Genomic DNA, 19,905 nt, shown 5'->3' with positions numbered 1-19,905 from the left:
TGGTAGATGGAATAGAATAGAATACTAGAAAATAGGATAGGATAGGATAGGATAGGATAGGATAGGATAGGATAGGATAGGATAGAATAGGATAGAATAGAATAGAATAGATAGAATAGAATAGAATAGAATAGAATAGAATAGAATAGAATAGAATAGAATAGAATAGAATAGAATAGAATAGAATAGAATAGAATAGAATATGTCACTTAGAAGGGACCTATAATGATTGTCTAGTCCAACTGCCTGACCACTTCAGGGCTGAGATGGTACTGCAGAACTTCTTGGCAGGATTTAGCTGACAGCAACTTACGCTTAAATTTCCAAAAGGAAGGGAACCTGTTAAAATTGCTGACCAACTAATTTTGGAACAGTAGTGACTTGACAAGCTTTTTTAAAATTACTTTTAATATGTTCTGCCTTGAAATAAAGATACCATCAGCTTCTCAGTTGTTATGTGAATGAAGCATTATTGCTTCTTGATTGGTCTTTTCCAGGCAGCTACCATGTTTCCTTTTTTGCTCTTCTGCATCAGTAAAGACCTGGCACTTACTTGGATGAGTGTTGTGTGTCTCAAAGATGACACCAGATTGAATCAGAGGAGAGCACAGATCTCCTGACTCTTGTTACTTATCTTCTCTGTACTGAACAACACAATTTCTGTATGTGTGTTAAAGTCAGAATAGTAACCGTGGATTTAGAGCTTTATAGTGGGGACATTTTTTTTCTTTTTCTGTGAGAGGTAAAGAAATTTAACAGTTTCTGAAATGGGACATCTTTTCATAGCTTTTCAATAGCTCCTCCAACAGCTTTATGGGCTTCTGAAACAGAGCAGTTCATTTCTCTGTTGATGTTGCCCTGGGATATAAAGTGGAGATGTTTGCTACTTGGATCATTGATATTTTCATTTAAAGTTGGAATGTTAGTCCTCACTGGAGTATTATGTCAGCAATTACATTTAGGTCATAAATTTTCTGTGCAGATTCAGTTGCTTAGTGTTCTTCATTTCATGCCTAAAATGCACTATTTCTGTGTCCTATTAAAGACTTTCATTCCACCTAAAAAGTAGCTGCAGTTTAATATTCAATGAAATGTATTCTTGCATACATTTTGTACAGAGTATGAATTACTGCCAGCTTTATAGCCAGTTAAGCAGAAAACTTTAGAAAAGAGAATCAAAGTATCCTATACGTATATCATTTCACTGCTTCCCTGAAATTTAACCATGAGCAATTTGGTCAACCTGACTCTGTGGGTCAGCTTTTAAATTCATATTTGGCAAAAAAAGACATGAGGCTAAAGATTAACTCACCAAATAAATTAATCCTAACAAATCCTTGAATATTTTCTCTGTTTTAATTAGTATTTCTTCAACATTAAACACAGACTACTGCTTGTTAACCATGCTTTGCTTTCTGTGGACAGGTTGCCTACAGGTCAGGAAAAGAGCAGTTTCTCCATCAGTACACCATCAGCAAAGACGATCCTGTCTTCATACTGGCCAAAGCAAATGCTGCCAATATTAGTGAGGTACTGTGCAAGACAGAGGTTTGGATTCCCTTACTCCTGTGAATATTTACAACTGCTATTGAAATGTTTGTTCTGTAGGTAACAAGTTCTTTCTCTGAGAAGGTCCAGATTCTTTAGATGTAAAAACTTTATATCTACATTTAATACTTGCTCTTAATTAAATACTAGTCACATCTGCTGTTCTAAAGAGTCGTCACTTTTAAAGTTTGAAGCTGTGTATTTTCTACATGCCTCCAGATGAGTGGCACATTGACAGTTTCACTGGAACCAGTGAGATAATGGGGTTATAGTATCCACAGTATCCACACTATGTAAGTGAAGACACCAGGATCTGATCCTTAGACATATAGTTGATGGACATGGAGTATATGCTGGTCTGTTGATACTGAGAGCTTTCACTGTGACTATAGAACAAATAGAATATATTGATAGTAATAAAGAGACTGTGTTATTGTCATCTCTTTAGAAACTCTACAAGAGTAGCTGGGAGAAGCAGAAGGAAAAAGGATTTGTGCTTCGTCTGGATGCTTTGTCATTCTTGTCAGCTAAGGCAAAGAGGGATCTGGCAAGTGATGTGAGTATGGACTCCGTCAGCCTTCTTTATTCTTAGGACAGCTGACAGTCCAGGTTGCTACCAGAGCATTGGGGATGTGTCACATAAATCTCAGTGCCCTAAGCCACCCTCCCTCGATTCATGCTAAGGAGCAATGGAGGAGTTGTCTAGGTGATTGGCATTCTGTAAGTAGTCAGAAGGTTTGCTCTGAGCAACTCAGAGTTTTTCCCCACATGCTGACTGTGTTTTCCTATTCTCATTTTGACCCAAGGGTGAATTTTAGAACTAAAAATGAAGTGGAAGTCTCCTATGAAACATCATAACTTAATACATCTATGCCTGGCCAGAAAATTCCTGGAAGAACCTTCTGACCTCAGTGCCTAAAGAATGTTGTTTTTTCTAGAGAGGACCAAAAAGAAAAGATTTCTTACAACTTTTTGTGAACATGCTATTATAGGGAAAGGGTTTGTTCTTTATAAACACGAATTTCTAAGGCACTTAGTTCTCTATTGCAAATGGACTTCTTACTTGCTTGTATCAAGGACCAAGCATGTCACAACACTGATAGACCATTGCTTTACTACTAGTAGAGTTGTCAGTTTGGCAGCTTAGATCACTTACTCACAGTCTATTTTGTTATTCACAGATTAAATATAAGGAAGGTTATGAGAAGATGAAGGGTAAGCTGATTGGAGTAAAAGCTGTGGAGGGAGATTCGCAGATGGCTCATTCCCTTCAAATGTCAAAGTTGCAGAGTGATCTGGAGTACAAGAAGGCATTTGAGGACACAAAGAATCAGTTCCAGGTCTCCATGGACATGGTTAACCTTGTCCATGCCAAAAAGGCTCAGAATTTGGCCACAGATAGAGGATACAGGACAACTCTCCACCACTACACAGCCCTGCCTACTGATATGAAAGTGGCCTGGGCCAAGCGGGCCTACGGATTGCAAAGTGATGTAAGTCCAGAGCTTAATGTATTTCAATACCCTTTCATTCAGCCCCTTCAGACACTTAGGGCTGAGTTTCTTCAGATGTTTATGCTTTTAATGCCATGACATATTTTCCCAATTTTTCAGCTATTAAGCAGTTAATATTAAACCAGTAAATATTAACCACTTATTTGCTCAAGAAATATGTTTAAGGTGTGCTGTGTTTTTGAGGAGAGTTATACGCCTGTTTATGAGCATGGCTTCTTCAAAACCTACTTCAAATGTTATTAAAGTACTAGGATTCATATATGAAGTACATTTATTTTTTTTACGTAATGTGCAGGGAGCTTAAATAATTTATAGTGATAAAATTAGTGATAAAATTCCATATGGAGACCACATGTTCAACTGTAGCCATCAGATGAACTGTCTGATACTGTAAATGTTTACTGTAAGTTAGATTTTTCATTCTGAGGCTTTAAGTCAGAACTTTTCAAGAAGACTAAGACAGATATGTGTACAGGTCTTGTTGAGGTATAACTGCTGAAACCACTCTGGCTTCTCTGAGAAATGCAGCTGTAGTGCTTGGATAAGCTTTTGGAATTCAACAGACTGTTGGTAGGAGGGATTTTGTGAAGAAAGTGAGAAGCAATCCTGTACTCTTCTTCGTTAAAGACACATGGAAAAAATGAAGCAAGATACTTTCTCTCCAGTATACCAAAAATATAGGGGTTGGGAAATGTTAGGTATCATTTTCTTATTATTGCAAATCATTCATGATCTTTTAAACGGTGCACTATGTAGAGAGAAACTGAAGTTTTTGCCACGTTAGAGTAAAAATTGCAAATGACGGTAAGGTGTAGACCAGTTCTAAAGACTGTCTTGCAAAACATATTGTACGTAAGTGCTGGTGAATCCTGATACTCCTATTTCATTCTGAAATTTTTTTTTGCTTTCCTTGCAACTGTGCAATAGTGAATAAAACAAAAGCAGGCAATAATTTGACTTCATTGTTCCTGAGATGTCTGAATCCTTTAATGGCATTTTAAGTATATGAACACCAACAATAGGACCTTTTTTTTCTTTGTCAGAACCTATACAGAGCAGATTTGAACTGGATGAAAGGAGTTGGATGGATAGCCACTGGGTCATTAAATGTGGAGCAGGCTAAGAAGGCAGGAGAACTCATTAGTGAGGTGAGATTTCATGACAGCATGTAACAGAATTTGCTGCATAATGCGTGCAAAATGTCTGTATAAAATTAAAATAATTTCTACTCAAAGGGGAAAGAAAAAGGCATACCACATGAAAGCCCTCAAAACCAGGGATAGGACTGGTAATTAGAGGGAAACCAGATACCAAACACACACCAGTAGGAGTCCATATAGCCTTTGCAAAAACAAAGTAGGTGACAAATGATATTATGAATAATAATGGCAATCAAACAGTGCTCAATTGCTACCCACTAGCCTACCTTTTTAATGAAGCAAAACAGGAGAGATGATGAAAAGATGCAGTCGTTGGACCCAGAACCTTCTTTTTTAAGATACGGATTCCTTTTTCACATATATTCATGTTAGCTATTGAAATTCATATAGATATCTCTGTCTGTAGCTATCTATTGGCCCAAGTAGTTTTCATCCTTATTTCTTCCTATGACTAATACCACTTACAAGAAAAGGTGAACTCTGGAATCCTTTGTGCCAGTTCCATGAGGCCTTCCAAGGAAATTTTGGCAGAAATAGTTAAAAAGTTCATAGTATTCTGTTTCTGATATTTCAGAGGGAGTCCTACTGGCCAAATCTTCTACAGTAGGAGATTGAATACTGTGATTTTTTAGATAACCGCTGGTGATGCAGGAATCATCTGTCCATTCAGTCAATGTGAATAAGAGCATAACCACTGATGTAGCGTTTCAGAAAAATATGGTCATCCTTTCACGTCTGCGTGATTACCAAAACTACTCTTCCTGGTAATCATCTACAATGAAGAAGGGTTATATTTTTAGATACAATAAACTAGATCCTCAGCTAGTGTAAAGCAAGGTAGCTTTATAAAAGCTAGTACAGCAATGCTGGCTGGAATAGTAACTGTGAATCTGTACAGGTGTGCCATTTTGATGTTATAGTAGTGAAAACTGCTGAGTAGAAATTTGACCTGCTAGGTTGTTCATCTCAACATTTTTGTGAGCACTAAATAATTTTAAGTGGCTATGAGTCTCCGTCCTTCTTAATCCACACCGTGACTAGCCCTTGTAATACTGCTGAAAATAATATAATTTCTAGGAATTTTATGTAGAGATGTTCTGTTCAACTCTTATTTGTTTTTATGACTGATCAGGACAAAGTGTAAACCGCTTTTGTCCCTGCTTAAACTCAGGAAGATTGCTCATATTTAAGGAGTTTCTTTCTGAAACCAAAATATCGCTCATAAGCTTGTAATACCTTAAAAGAGTTAACGTGCTTTGAGTCCCCAGAGAATCAAGATGTTGCCTCAGATAAACTTTGGTGGATCGCAGCTCAATTTAAAGGAGAATGACATGCCTTTAGACTCAAACATAAACATTTTCCAGAAGAGCCATGAACATGCTTATTGACTTAGGAGTTCATCACAGGCATTGGGAAAATTTAGCATGCACTATTTGGAGAAGGGATAAGAGTATTGATGGGTATAGGAAAACTCATGCAGGAAGGGAAGCTTTTAGTGACCTGGCCATATAGAAAAAGTGTCATTTTGGCATCAAACAGCCTTCATCTTAATTAAGTATATATAACAAGACCTCTCAGAACCTACTGTGGGTCCTTTCAAGCAAGCAGAATTAATATTATCTAGAAGATATATCATAACAATTACGCACCGTGTTAATGTCTGCACAGATTTGCTGTTGGTGTTAGGAGTAAACCTAAACCCTGAAACAATGTTAAATGATTGCCGTTATTAACAATTGTATATTATTTCCTGCTTAAAGAAACTATAAATAAAAAATATAATCAGTAATCTGAAAAAGGTTTTAAAATCCTGAGTCCGGGAGTATTTAGGTAGGCAGAATCTGATTTTGAAATGTTTTACTTATATTTAGGGAGAAATACTTTAATATTAATTGGCAAAAGGTTATTGTTAAATTGAAACAAATATTAATCTGAAAGTACCTAGGACATAAAGATGAGGAAAGAGGAATAATAATTATGTTCACAAATTCACTCTAATCTCCAGCAACCTATGATTTTTCTCTTTCAAATAGCATGAAAGAGCAGCACAAAATTCACAGCTTTGATCTTTTTCTGCTCAACAGAAGAAGTACCGTCAGCATCCATATGCTTTGAAGTTTACCAGTATTAAAGACACTCCTGAGATGATCCAGGCTAGAATTAGTTATAACCAGGCTGTGGATGTAAGTTATAATGTATATACATTATGATTATAAGAGTGGTATCCTCTTTGAACGACCTGATTGAAGCACTGGCTTTCTCTCTCTTTCTTTCTCTGAGATTATCCTTGGGAACCATGAAACTTCTGTGTTCTGGTGTGGTGCATCTCACAAAGAGCATGTTTCTAACTTGGAACAGGAAGTCATAGAGATACCACTGAAATGAATGGGAGTTTCATGTAAAAAAGGGCTTTCTGTCCATTTTTTTTTTTTAGAAGTAAAATTTAGGAGTAAGACTGACCTTTGACCTTTAGAGACTTTGGGCCTTTTGAGATTCATTGAGGAAGAACACATTTGGGGTTCTTTCCCCTTTTCAAACATCTTTCAAATTTCAGTTTCTGCATATTCTTTGGAAACAAAATGTAAGGCGGCATGACAAGGAAGAAAAAAAATTATTTCAAGCTGTCATCCTGCTGAGAGAGAAATCCAGGAGGGGAAACCTTAAAGGAAAGAATAGAGGCTGTTTGGTGTTTAAACATGTTTATTTTTAATAGAAGAGCGATTTAAAAATATTGTAGACTTAACTGGGATAATACAGAAATGAATAATATGCAAAAGTCACTCAAAACAGACAAGTTTCAAACATGAGAGGATGTTTTATTGTGAAAATAGATATTTTTAAAGTGAAGAAGAAGATGAAAGACTTTGTGTAAAAACACATGCTATTGTAATACTTATAGTGTCTTTGCTTTTGGTTTAATTAATAAGATTCAAAAGGCTTACATCTCAGGCAGGATAAATATAAGTCATTTTGTTTGACTGAGCCACAGTCAGAATCAGTCTGCTGCTCTACTTCTTCACACATAGAGTTCTCATTAATTTTCCTCTTATGGAACTGCAGTACAAATGGGCTTACTTGCTAGAGAAAGTGGCTGCAGGGTGAAATGGAGAGGTTCATTCTAATCTAAAAAAAATCTTCTGGGAAAGGCAAATCTGGTGGTCAAGGCATGGGTCATATCTAAGGCCAAATAAAATGGTGGCTATCTGTACTTATCTGAAAATTATGGTGTCAGTGTAAGAAGAAACTAAATTAGGAAAGAAAAAATAATATGAAAGAGGTGACCTCTGCATAGCGATTGTAGGGGAAGTTCCATTTAACTGCATAGAACTCCTCTTACCTGTCTGCAGACATCTGAACGTTAGCTAATCCTGGGACAACTCTATATTCTTCCTTCAAGGACTGATATGAGTAGCCTGCATAGACATCTGTTTTATGATGGGATCAGTCACCTTCTGAGTTTTTTTTAATGTCTTTCCATTGACTATTGAGCACTCCCTTGCAACTAGCTCTAGAAATAAATTTGGAGCAATTGCACAGATAATTACCATCATATTTTTCTGCTAAAAATGAACAACTTTGGAGAGATGTGTTTGGGGAACTTCAGCTCCCCCGATTTCTGTGGAATTTCAGAGTGTTGGTGGGCCACTCATGACTTCACATCCTAATAAATGCTGTTTATTCTCCCTCTCCCTATTCACATATGTTGGAAGTGTTATCAAATTAATATTAAAATATCTGAATTTTCATATACATTGATTTATACACTTAAAACTACAAGGAGTTCCTCTCTAGCATACTCTAGCTGGTAGGTGGGTGTATCAGACTTTTTGAATACTTTTTGAGTGATACAATTCCCTGTATTTATTAATGCTGCTGTCACTTTTCTGTAGTCTCTGCTTTCCATAAACCTATTTGTTAATGTTTTTCTCTGAACTAGTGATTGTATAGTGAGTACTTGCTTCTGAAATTCATCTCTATTTGCAGAGGCTGTACAAGGAGCATGGAGAGAGTGTAAAGCATCAGTATACACCAACGACAGATCTTCCTGAAATCCTTCAGGCCAAATTAAATGCTATGAATATCAGTGAGGTATAAATCTAATCTTTAATATTTTAAGGGAAAGTGAAAAATTTGATAGTGCTTTCCTATTTGTCCTAGAAAGGAAATCATACTAAATTTATTTCCTTTCACCAGTGTACAGTAATTCTATGGTCTAAATGTTTCTTAAGTAATATGAGAAATCAAACTTCTCCTATATTAGAAAGATTAAGAATGAAAAAACAAATACATTTTTATAATGGACATTTGTCATGTGATTCTTCCTGTTGTATATTGATAGTTTCATTTATTTGGTTCTCTGTGTTAGAATAGTGGAAAACTATTGTGGTAGTAATGCTGGGATAGCAATGAAGCTGCAGTGTCAACCCTCTGAACAGCAACTCTGCTTTATTCCTGTTCCATATTTCCTAGATTCGCTATAAGGAGTCCTGGAGACAGATGAAAGATGGTGGCTATCAACTGAAACTAGATGCCATTCCCTTCCAGGCAGCAAAGGCTTCGGGTGAAATCATAAGTGATGTACGTGAACGTACTGCTGATATTGTCCAGTATGATACGTGAGTCACTCCAGACTGTTTCTGCTCTGCTGAGTGACTCCTGATGGAAACAGCGTGTCCAACCAACTTTACATCTGGGACACATCTGTCCTTGGTCTAGTTAATTGTGCTTTTGGAGGTGCAGCCACAATGAAGTGTTATGGTAACTAAGCAAAGGAAGGTTTTTGAAAGTAAACATCCATTAACAAAATTGACCAATTTACTGGCTGTAGTGACTGGACAATCACAGGGATTGTTCAGAGGCTGTCAGCCACTGTTAGCTAGGCAAGCTTTGAAGAGAGCTTATTCAGGAAGTTCTAACCTTCAGGGTTTGTTTTGGATATTCTTTAAAGGTTATGGAGACATACAGATTAATTTCAAGTGTAGGAGACCAGTTGTTTTGACTTTGCTAGAAAGTTGATGGAGAGAGGCTCCTCAGAGGTTGATTCTGAGCACCCGCACCAGGTTCTTGTCTTTCAGCACCTGTGTAATAGCAGATAACTAGCCCAAGCTATTTGTAAGTATTCATTGGTGTTTTTTTTTTTTTTCTTTTCTAAATAGGGTAAAATATTAAAATGTTTGCACAGGTGAGGTCTTCCTACCATCCACTAAAGGTTTATTCAGATTTATTATCCTACTGAGTATAGCCAGAATCTATTGTATAATCTATTAATCCATAGCTCTCTGTAATATGAAAACTCTTTTATTCAGGTTTTAACAATCTGACTAATACTTCTCTTCACTCCTATTCACATTTCTATTCCTATTTCTATTCCTATTTCCATTTTAGTGCAAGTATAAGGAGGCATTTCAGAAAATGAAAGGACAGATGGTTGGTTCACATGGCCTGGACGGTGATATCCATATTGCTCATTCAGTCCATGCAACATCACTGCAGAGTGATGTAAGTACAAGAAAGATGTGGGCATTTTGGAACTGGTTTCTTAACAGTACTCTTCTGTGAGTGGCTTCTCATGGAAGATGCTCTTAGCTGGAGATGGACTAGCTGTGAAATAGTTTACTATTTAAAATTTAGGACTTTCTCTTCAACTTTTCAGATATTTTGATATAATCACGATATTCTTGCCATTCTTTTACATTAATTACAGTAACATTAATTTGACAAAAAAAAAAAAAAAAAAAGACTGTGCATTCTTGCACAATCCTCTGCTGCATACTGCTGTTGCCTAGCATAGAATATTTTACTCTGTAAAAGTATCACTCAGAGGCAGGTCTAATTGAGAACTAGTAGTGGTCTTTGTACTTCTAGAAGTATATTAAATTTAGTAAAGATACAAAGTTATTCAGTAATTATTTTAAATTTACTGTCTTCCTGAAAGACTAAAGGATGAATGAATTTATGGAATTTCAAGTTGGACTTTTTTTGTTGGGGAATGGTTCCGACGTGGGGTTGGGATATGCTAAGAATCACATCATTTGTTCATTGTCGGTAAGAACTGTAACTGTTCAGAGCATTTTGAACACTGTGTCTTGATCCAGAAAGCAGTGAAATATTTGTCTGAATTTAAGCACATAAATAATCTAAGAACTATTTATCTTCTTACCAAAACTGTCTATAGTGATTCTGATTGTGGATATAGATGGGTGAGAGTTCATGGATTTCAGTGAGTGCTGGGCTTGTACTGGGATTCTTTCCTGTGTGATGTCATGCTTAGACATGTAGGTTACGATAAGTGTCTGAAGAATTCATCCATCTGTCAGTTCAATGATCACTGATAACTCTGGATATTCATTATCTGATGAACAGCCTGAACATCTCAGATATGGATAATCTGATAGAGGAATGTCATGTGAGAAAAGTTCTTTGAAGATTTCCATACCTTTCTTGTCCTGGACAGAGACAAGACGTGAAAAAAACCCTACCACTAAAAATGATGTTTAAAACTATGAAATGAAACTGCCTAAATCAATGGAGGCCAAAAAATATGGCATTCCTCAGGGGTCAGTGTTGGGACTGACACTCTTTAACATCTTTGTTGGCAATATGGACAGTGGGATTTAGTGCAGTCTCAGCAAGTTTGCTGACACTAAGCTGTGTGGTAGGGTCGACATGCTAGAAGAAAGGGATGTGCCATCCAGAGGGACCTGGGCAGACTCATGAAGTTGAATAAAGCCAAGTGCAAGGTCCTGCACATGGGTTGGGGCAATCTCAAGCCCCACAGGCTGAGTGGAGAATGGTTTGAGAACAGCCCTGAGGAGAAGGACTTGGGGGTGTTGGTTCATAAGAAACTCAACATGAACCAGCACTGTGCACTTGCAGCTGAGAACGCCAACTGTATCCTGGTCTGCATCGAAAGAAACGTGACCAGCATGTTGAGGGAGTTGATTCTCCCCCTCTACTCTGCTCTTGCGAGTCCCCTCCTGCAGTGCTACATTCAGCTCTGGGATCCCCAGCATAAGAAAAACATGGACTGTTTGAGCAAGTCCAGAAGAGGCCACAAAGGTGATTGGGAGGCTGGAGAACCTCTTCTGTGAGGACAGGCTGAGAGAGTTGGGCATGTTCAGCCTAGAGAAGAGAAGGCTCCAGAGAGACCTTATAGCAGCCTTCCAGTACTTAAAGGGGACTACAGGAAAGATGGGGAGGGACGTTTTAAAAGGGCATGTAGTGATAGGATGAGGGATAATGGCTTTAAACTAAAAGAGGGTAGATTTGGATTAGATGTAAGGAATAAATTTTTCACTGTGAGGTTGGCGAGACACTGGCACAGGCTGCCCAGAGAAGCTGTGGCTGCCCCCTCCCTGGAAGGGTTCAAGGCCAGGTTGGACGGGGCTTTGGGCAACCTGGGCTAGTGGAAGGTGTCCCTGCCCATGGCAGGGGGGTTGGAACTGGATGATCTTTAAGGTCCCTTCCAACCCAAACCATTTTATGAAATATTTTGAGTGAGGATTTGTACTAATTCTAATATAAATATATCTGTTTGCATTTCAGACAGTATCTTCACCTTTTTGTTGTGCTTTCTAGAAGTGCAGTGAATTAAGATTTCATTTATTAGTTTAGTAATTCTATAGACTCAATGTATCCAGTTTTAACAACAAAAAAAATTTAAATAACGTCTCAGCTTAATTGATTATATTGTAGATGGCTTCTAATTTGATGATGAATAGGCTGCCACATATTCTAAGTATCGATCAGTCACAGTATAGTTATACAAGTTAGGGAACTTACTTTTAAAAAGAATATACTGGAAAATGGATGAAATATGGAGAATATCTCTTCTGGTCAAAACCTGAATTCTAATTACCATGCTGTGACATGTATGTGATCTGTTTTTAATTTGATAGGTGAAATATAAGCAAGGTTTTGAGGATACAAAGACTCACTTCCACCTGCCACTGGATATGATAAACTTGGTACATGCCAGGAAAGCCCAGTCTTTGGTCAGTGAACAAGAATACAGACAGCTGCTACACCAGTACACTTCTTTGACTGATGATGTGAGATTGCGGTGTGCCAAGAATGCATACAAACTACAGAGTGAGGTAATTGCAAAATATCCCAGCAATATTCCCCTGTTGGTTCTGATACAAGATAGTTCTGTTCCAAGTTATGACAGCTGACAATATGTATTTGAGCAGCAGCTGGGGAATAAAGCAATGGCTGTTCCTCCTTGATTACATTCAGGAATGAGACATTTATCTTAATGGGCAATTGTACAACATGTGTGATCACACTATACTGAGAGGTAGAAGTGTTTGCAAGTGAGGATGATCGCACTGTTGGTGAAATACTCTTTTTAATATCTTGCTAACCATGCAAACTGTTTACCAAATGGTATTTGAGTTGGTTTGCATCTGGGTGAAATTCATGTGTACTTCCACAACAAAGATGCCTATTGTTAAAAATCTGATTGGTGAGAGACTTATAAACTCTGGCCCAAGACATAGCCACTGAAATTCTAAGAAGGATGAGTTTAGCTCCCTATGTAATCTTGAGTAAAATTAGCTGGATAATGTCTTAAAAATTCAAGGGTAGGCTGTGTCTGTAGGCGCAGCCTTGAGCCAAGGGCTTTAATAGATTACATTGCCTCAGGAGGGGCTGTGTCTTAAAAACATGTCTGACCTCAAAATGCCACTGTATAGCAGTTTACCACTTTCAGTCAACAGTCTTAAAGATGTGTTCCGCGGTTGTGCTGCCATAACTCAAGTGAAAACATGTGTAATCAGAGATTCTGGGGCAGGTTTCCATCCATGCCCCTCTTTGAGATGGGAATGAAATTCTGATGGGCAGCAATGCATCTCAGAGTGCAGAATTCACTCTTACCATCTGATGCTAATAGATGACAAGAGGTGAGGACTGTGGTTATGCTTTGCCCTCTCTTACTTTGCAACTCACAAAGGATATTTCCCGTACACAGCACCACGATGCCTTTGAGTCTAGAGTTTACCACTGGACAGACCTGGGTGGAAGAGAAGCTGGTTCTGTTCTCCTAGGCAGCTGAATAAAATGAAGGCATAGTCCTTTTACTTTATAAGTGGTCGGTTTACTTTATAAGTGGTTGACTGAACCAAAACACCTCATTAACTAAAGTTAGTTCTTCCCTCAGTGACCAGTAGCAGTTTCCACATATCCATCAAATAGGCAAATCTGTGCTTTACTAGTTGTTTGGTCATTATGGCTCTCTTGACACAGAAAATAGAATGATCCTCCTCACCCTTCTTATCATTAAATGACATAAATTTTGTCATAATATGTCTACCAGTAACCTATCGGTAACTTTTGAAAAAGTAATATTTTACTTTTAATAAAATTTTAATAAACTGCTGGGTTTGGTGGTCTGGAAAATATTTTAACAAAGTCTGTACAGTGGCTTAGAGCCATTTTTCCTTAGTGTTCCCTACTTATATTATGACTGTTTAGAACTGTTAAAAACCAAGGCTATTTTGTCTGCAGTTCCACTTACTAAAAGGTTACCAGCTTTTATTTAAAAAGTATTTTTTACACTTTTCTAAAAAGGTTATATTTTATATATATTCATAAATAAAAATAGCTGATTTATGTATTATATGTGAAGAAAATGCCTGTATCTAGGAAAAGTTTTTTCGAGGTTACAAATGTAAGTTAGGAGTACAAGTATCATTCAGTGTTCGTGAAACATAGTACTCAGAATCTTGCATCTATACTGTAGATCTGTCAGGACTATATATGCACATGGACACATACATAAACACAGGAACATAGGGTAATGTATGTGAACTCTCTGTGGTAGATGATACTAATTTTAATGGATTTATTTGAATACCATTATTGTGTATTTTTGGATGTATAAATATAGGGCATCTCAGATGCAAACTTGTAATTACTGCCGCTTGGTTCTCCTCAGAATTTATATCGGTCTGACATGAACTTTATGCGAGGAGTTGGATGTATTACTCCAGGGGCCCTAGAGATTGAAGGAAAGAAGAAAGCTTCTGAACTCATCAGCGAGGTAACAAAAGAGGGTTTTGATTTTTCCACTACAAACAAGAGTTTGCCAGATGTCTTTCTATTAAACTGGGCTGGCAAAGTGACTCACTGGATAACGCTAGTCTCCCTCCCCTTGTGTTTGATCATTTCATTCGTGTCCTAACTGCAGATGGGTGAACTTGATGGAGTTCAAGGTTTTGCAGACTTTGCTAACTGTTTCTGCAAATCTTTTCTCCTGTGTTACAGACCCAGGAGGTTGTTATTTTATGTTGTTTATTTTAGAATTAAAAGGGGCTTTTCAGCTAAAAGTAAGGTTGTGCCCATCTCTAATAAGTACCGTGTACTGTTTCTCCAAAATTAGACTGACCCGTGGAGTGCCCAATACAGTACACCATCCTCAGCTCTGCTCCTGCTTTACAGTCTTAGTCTGTTTTTCATTTTCTGCTTTTGAGTGCTATTGTTTCCCCCCCTCTGTAACTGGATTTTTATTTCCTGTATTGTGTTCTCTTCTTACAGTCTCCCTAGTTTCAAATCTTCAATCTATTGCCCATATTTACAGAGATGTGAAATTAGGAAAAATAAGAATGTTCTTCCTAGTTGTGTTTTAGTGAACAGATCCCTGCTTGGAGTGATCTTGCAGTCATTTTGTTCACAATTCTGACATAGGACCACAGGACAGGTGGAACCTCCTTTTTCTCACAAAAATGTTCAGTGTGCTTGTGCAGCACCTTCTCTCTGGATCTGATTGCCTTTACTGTAATTCTACTAGCCAGGGTTAATGACATCGAGTGAAATAACCTTATTACTGTATTCAGGATATCAGTGCTTCTGGGGTTTTTTATACCTTATTCCCTATTTACTTTTCATTTCCCCTGTGAGGCTTGAATGCACCAATTTCAGAGTAGCAAAAGGTAAATTAGTCTAATGGTTAATAAACATTTAACCTTTGCAAAGTAGAGTTCTAAGTACAAGGAGCAATATTAGACCACTGGTAGTGGAAAAAGTCCCCTATCTGACAAGAAAATTTAGTTATTCTGTTCATTTTTCTTTGTGTGTGAACTCAGAGTAAATATCGTCAGCAGCCACATTCCTTCAAGTACACATCGGTGACAGACTCTCCTGGCCTCCTTCATGCAAAATTCAGCAATATGATTGCTAATGAGGTAGGCTCTCCTAACGTGAATCAGAAAATATGCTTTTCAAAATGCAGAGAGCTAGGCATGGAGGAATGGGAAAGAGACAACCCTGTCTGAAAGCAAAATGAGTCAAAAAGAAAGCAAACATCACTGATTTGTGCTTTTTCAGTTAGGTCACATTTTATTATTTCCAAAAATTTAATATCATTTTCAATTCAATCTCTTCTAAAAAGCTTAAATAGTATGCATACAGTAGAGTCCCATTATTGTTTTTTTTTAATGTAAAATGAATATTCAAAAGATCAGGTCTGTGGGATGTTCTTGAGGGAGCTCATTTGCATAGTATGGTCCACTTCAGAGGGCTCCTAAAAAGTGAATCACTTTTCTAGTTTTTGAAAAAACAAGACAAAATCTATAGGCAGATGATGAAAATCATCTATAACAACACGAGGAAAAAATACAAGCTAGAAAATATGGCTAGTCTAACAGAAAAGCCTACCCTTTTATTTAACATACATTCATAATGCCCTTAATGTCCTTAAGTCTACATTTGGCCTGCTAGGAACATAACGAAAGGCTAAGAATGTAGTGGGTTGGCATCATGATATATGTATAAAAATGAATGTAAAATTTTTTTATGCCCAGAAAAAACCCCCAATGCAATTTCAATTGCAATGGTATATTCTTAGCTGTTTTTTTGTGCTTGCTATCTATAGTTGTCATAATCATAAACAAATTAAGTACTGCTGTTATATTATTGAAACAATAGAGAAAATTAATTGCAATTGTCTTTTTGATCTCTTTTCTAGCGCCTGTATAAGGCGGCGGGAGAGGACAGTCAGCATCACTATACACCAACACTGGGTCTGCCTGAGTTTACACGGGCAAGAATAAATGCAGCCAACCTCAGTGATGTAAGAATTTGTTCTGCATTTCTTGTACTTATTTGGGATGGAGGATGAATTGTGCAAGGAAGATGGCTAAGTAGAGGACTTTTTAGGTCTATTCTATTTATGCTTTCCCTGATTTGATTACAACGATATTTATCCCATTAGCATATATATGATTGTGAGTAAATTAAATCTACATAAAGAACAAGACATGTTTTGTCTGAGTTAGTAGGATTTCCCAAAGATAAATTTAAAAAATCCTTTAATTATAAAGAATGAGACTGTAATGCAGAATAACAAATGAAAGAGGGTCCCTTTGTTTGTTCCTTTGTGCATTTAAAAGTGAAGCAGCAATCTACATGTGCCTTTCCTACTTTAGGCAAAATACAGAGAATCTTGGCATAATCTACGTGCTCAAGGCTACAAGCTGACAATGGAAGCACTCCCGTTCCAGACTGCCAGGGCCTCCAGAGAAATTGCCAGTGATGTGAGTTGAATGATTCAACCTTCTTTCTTGCCTAATTTCTGTTAACTTCATGTAAAACAATGTCTAAAGCAGATTTTACTGAATTAAAGCAACTCCATAACCATGTGAGACAAGTGTGAGACAGAATATATTACTTATGAATGAGATTCTTTGTGTGAATTAAAAAAAAAAAAGAAGGGGAAGAATTGCTGCTAATCGGGAACCAAGCTCAGTTAAACATCTTCCAGTGGGAAATAGCTGAATTAAAGTATTTGCAGACAGACAAATCAGAGAGATTCTGCTCCTTTCCAGGCTTTCAGCTCCTCATATTATAAAACACCCACTAATTCTGTCCACCCCGCTTTGAGCTGACTTTTGGAAGTTCTTAGTGCTCCTGAATTGAAATGAAGTTAGAAGCTGAGCATTTAGTTTCTTCTTACTCCTTAGTCAGGAACTGCCTGTCTGGTTAGGAAATGAAAATCAATGGATGCTCCTGTAAATATATGTCTCCTTAATTTCTGAAATAGAGGAAACTAATCTTCTTATGCTTGAAAATATCCTTCTCTTTTGATTGTTGTTTGCAAAACACCCAGACATGGTGGTATCCATTTCTCAGAAAGCCTGATTTCATCCCTTCCTCACAAGACATTTAAGAAATTCTAGGAAAAGATGACAATTAAGCTAAATTTAATTTAAAAAGTCTTCATTTTGTGTAGTATTTAGTTGCATATTTTATCTCTAATGTGATAAAATATGAATATATTTCATGTCTATTTGTTTCATGAAGCAACTATTTCTAGCTGTAATTTATAATGTATACTTAACCGTATTTTGCAGAGTGCTTTTGGTTACAGCTTCAGATCTGCTCTAAAGGGTACAAGTCCATAATAGAATTACATCCACTTACGACAGATCTGAATTTGGCCCTTCATCTTGGAAGCACTTTATAAACATTAGCTACTGTAATTTAATCCCCACAACTCTCTTGTGTGGTAGATAAGTGTTATTATCCCATTTCAACTACATTATGAACTCTTCAGGGCCCAGGCCTTCCCTTTAAAGTTCCAAGCACCCTGTTGATGCTGTATAAATAATCATTATCATCATCATCACTATTTCACAGAGAGGATAAATGCAAGATCATAGGGAGAGTCATAGTCCCAGCTAAGATGAGAATGAGGGGTTACTGGTGCTTATTCTTGTGCTCAGACCACCATCTTAGGCTTCTCAACATAGTTATTGATCCAAGAAAACTGAATTTACTCTTTAAAATAACTGAGTGGCATTTGCAAATCTGAAGGCTGCAGAGTGCATGATGTTTCTCTTTTGTATGGATTTTTTTTCGTCTGTCTTTTGTTTGTTTCTCCTATGTTCTTATTACTAGTGATGAGAATAAATTTCTATGAAAGATAATAAAAGTACGTGATCTGAGGTTAAACATGATCAATGCTTTAGGCATATTCAGAGAATGTACCGAGATGTGCTTAACTTTAATGTCGCAACTACTGTGGTATTTAAATTTGAGAGCAATGAGAGATTCAAACAATTACTTTCTAATGCTGCATACCTTGGCTGTTTTTACAGACAGCATAAGCATAGATGTTTCAGTGACTTATCCTAAGTTAGGTAGCTAGAGCAGCCAGTCTGTTTGGCACTTTTTCACCTTCACCCCTTTTTTGTTTTAGTACCAATATAAACACAACTTTGTGATGGAGAGAGGAAAGCACATCGGTGCAAGAAGTGTTCTGGATGACACCAGGTTGCTGCATTGCTTGCATGCTGCCAAATTACAGAGTGAACAGCAGTATAAGAAGGGATCCCAAGAAGTGTGGTCTCAGTACCATCTGCCCATGGACATGGTGAATCTTGCCCATGCCAGGAAAGCCCAGGCCTTAGTGAGTGATCAAGATTACAGAAAGAGACTCCATGAATTTACAGCACTCCCAGAAGACATGAAGATGAAGTGGGCCAAAAGAGCCCACATGCTACAGAGTGAGGTAAAGACTTTCCTTCTGTTAACAGCAAATTGAATTTAGCAATAACAAAGCTTTGAGTGACTGGCACAAACTGCATATTGACATTGGGCAGTGTTTTAGAAAGACTGTAAATTTATGTGTATGTAACAGCAAGATATCTGATTGCTCTTCACATATGCGATATATGTGAATCAGATGTTCTCGTATTATGAACCTGACAGAAAATCACTGTGGTCCATGTTACTTATTCTAGAGCTGAGAGATATACAGTCATCTCTCAGCTGTTTGGATCACAGCCAGTCAGTGGTCTGACAGCCACTGATCTACATGCAGAATTCTTTGAGGAGAAGGTTAAAAGCTAAGAGGTTGATTTGAGATATGTTAGAAGGTCATTTTGCAAACAGAAGTAGTCATATCAAATAACCAGTTCCCCAGATGTATTTCTAGAAATTGCTTATGCAAAAATAATTTCAGACAAACTTTGATGACAGAAATGGTAGAATCTCAGCATGGGCCACATCATGCTCACTTTGCCTTAGCACATACCTTTGTTCAGGGACAAGCCATTGTCTGTATGTGCTTTTAAACAGATATCGATGTTGAATGCATGCATAAAGCCGCATGGATGCAGGTAGTTGTATTTTGACAGTTTAGGGTCCAGCATCATTAGTTGCTCTGTAGGAGCAGCTCTCACTATCTAATAGAGTAATGCTTGAGCTGGCTTGCTGTTATGTCCTTTTGCATATAGGGGGAAAAAAAAAACCAAACTGAAAAAATGGATGATTGGATAAAAGTCACAGAGTGAGCCAGTGTCACTCTGAAGGAGAAGTCAAAATTGTTGGGATTGCGGGTACTGTATTGGCTTTCACTTTTTGTTGGGTCTGCCTTGTTGTCTTTACTGGATTAGGAGGTAGAGCAGGCCTTTAATGTGAGTAAAGAATGAGTAATGTGTCCTCCTAGAAATGGGGTTAATGAGGAAGCATACACCAGATAAAATAATTAGTATTCCTGACTTGAACTCACCTCATAAAATTATTTCAAAAGGGGTTCTTTTACGCCCAGTACAAACAGGTTATTACTTACTGCTTTGAGTCATACTAATTCACTCGTGGGGCCTTCTCTTGTAACTTGCATATGATACATTATTTAATTCCTAGTGGAATGAACAAATGCAAACAGTTTGGCTCTACGATGT

The 19,905-nt window shown here is 37.4% G+C and overlaps 1 protein-coding gene across 2 annotated transcripts in view; it reads left to right on the top strand.

Moving 5' to 3' along the window:
• Positions 1-19,905, top strand: part of NRAP (nebulin related anchoring protein) — a 53,436-nt gene that overhangs the window by 27,068 nt on the left and 6,463 nt on the right. For both annotated transcript variants that reach the window (XM_026851660.1, XM_026851661.1), the window contains 14 exons: positions 1,426-1,530; positions 1,997-2,104; positions 2,730-3,041; positions 4,106-4,210; positions 6,307-6,405; positions 8,207-8,311; positions 8,693-8,800; positions 9,608-9,721; positions 12,121-12,318; positions 14,160-14,264; positions 15,307-15,405; positions 16,188-16,292; positions 16,648-16,755; positions 18,420-18,731. In XM_026851660.1, the coding sequence (XP_026707461.1) occupies positions 1,426-1,530; positions 1,997-2,104; positions 2,730-3,041; positions 4,106-4,210; positions 6,307-6,405; positions 8,207-8,311; positions 8,693-8,800; positions 9,608-9,721; positions 12,121-12,318; positions 14,160-14,264; positions 15,307-15,405; positions 16,188-16,292; positions 16,648-16,755; positions 18,420-18,731 (1,983 nt within the window). The remainder of the gene's footprint in view (positions 1-1,425; positions 1,531-1,996; positions 2,105-2,729; positions 3,042-4,105; positions 4,211-6,306; positions 6,406-8,206; positions 8,312-8,692; positions 8,801-9,607; positions 9,722-12,120; positions 12,319-14,159; positions 14,265-15,306; positions 15,406-16,187; positions 16,293-16,647; positions 16,756-18,419; positions 18,732-19,905) is intronic.

The sequence above is a fragment of the Athene cunicularia genome (genome assembly GCF_003259725.1).
Source record: "Athene cunicularia isolate RWA chromosome 6 unlocalized genomic scaffold, athCun1 chr6_part1, whole genome shotgun sequence".
Taxonomy (NCBI): Eukaryota; Metazoa; Chordata; class Aves; order Strigiformes; family Strigidae; genus Athene; species Athene cunicularia.
Note: the sequence above shows the minus strand (reverse complement) of the source record. Positions and strands in the feature narration are given on the sequence as shown.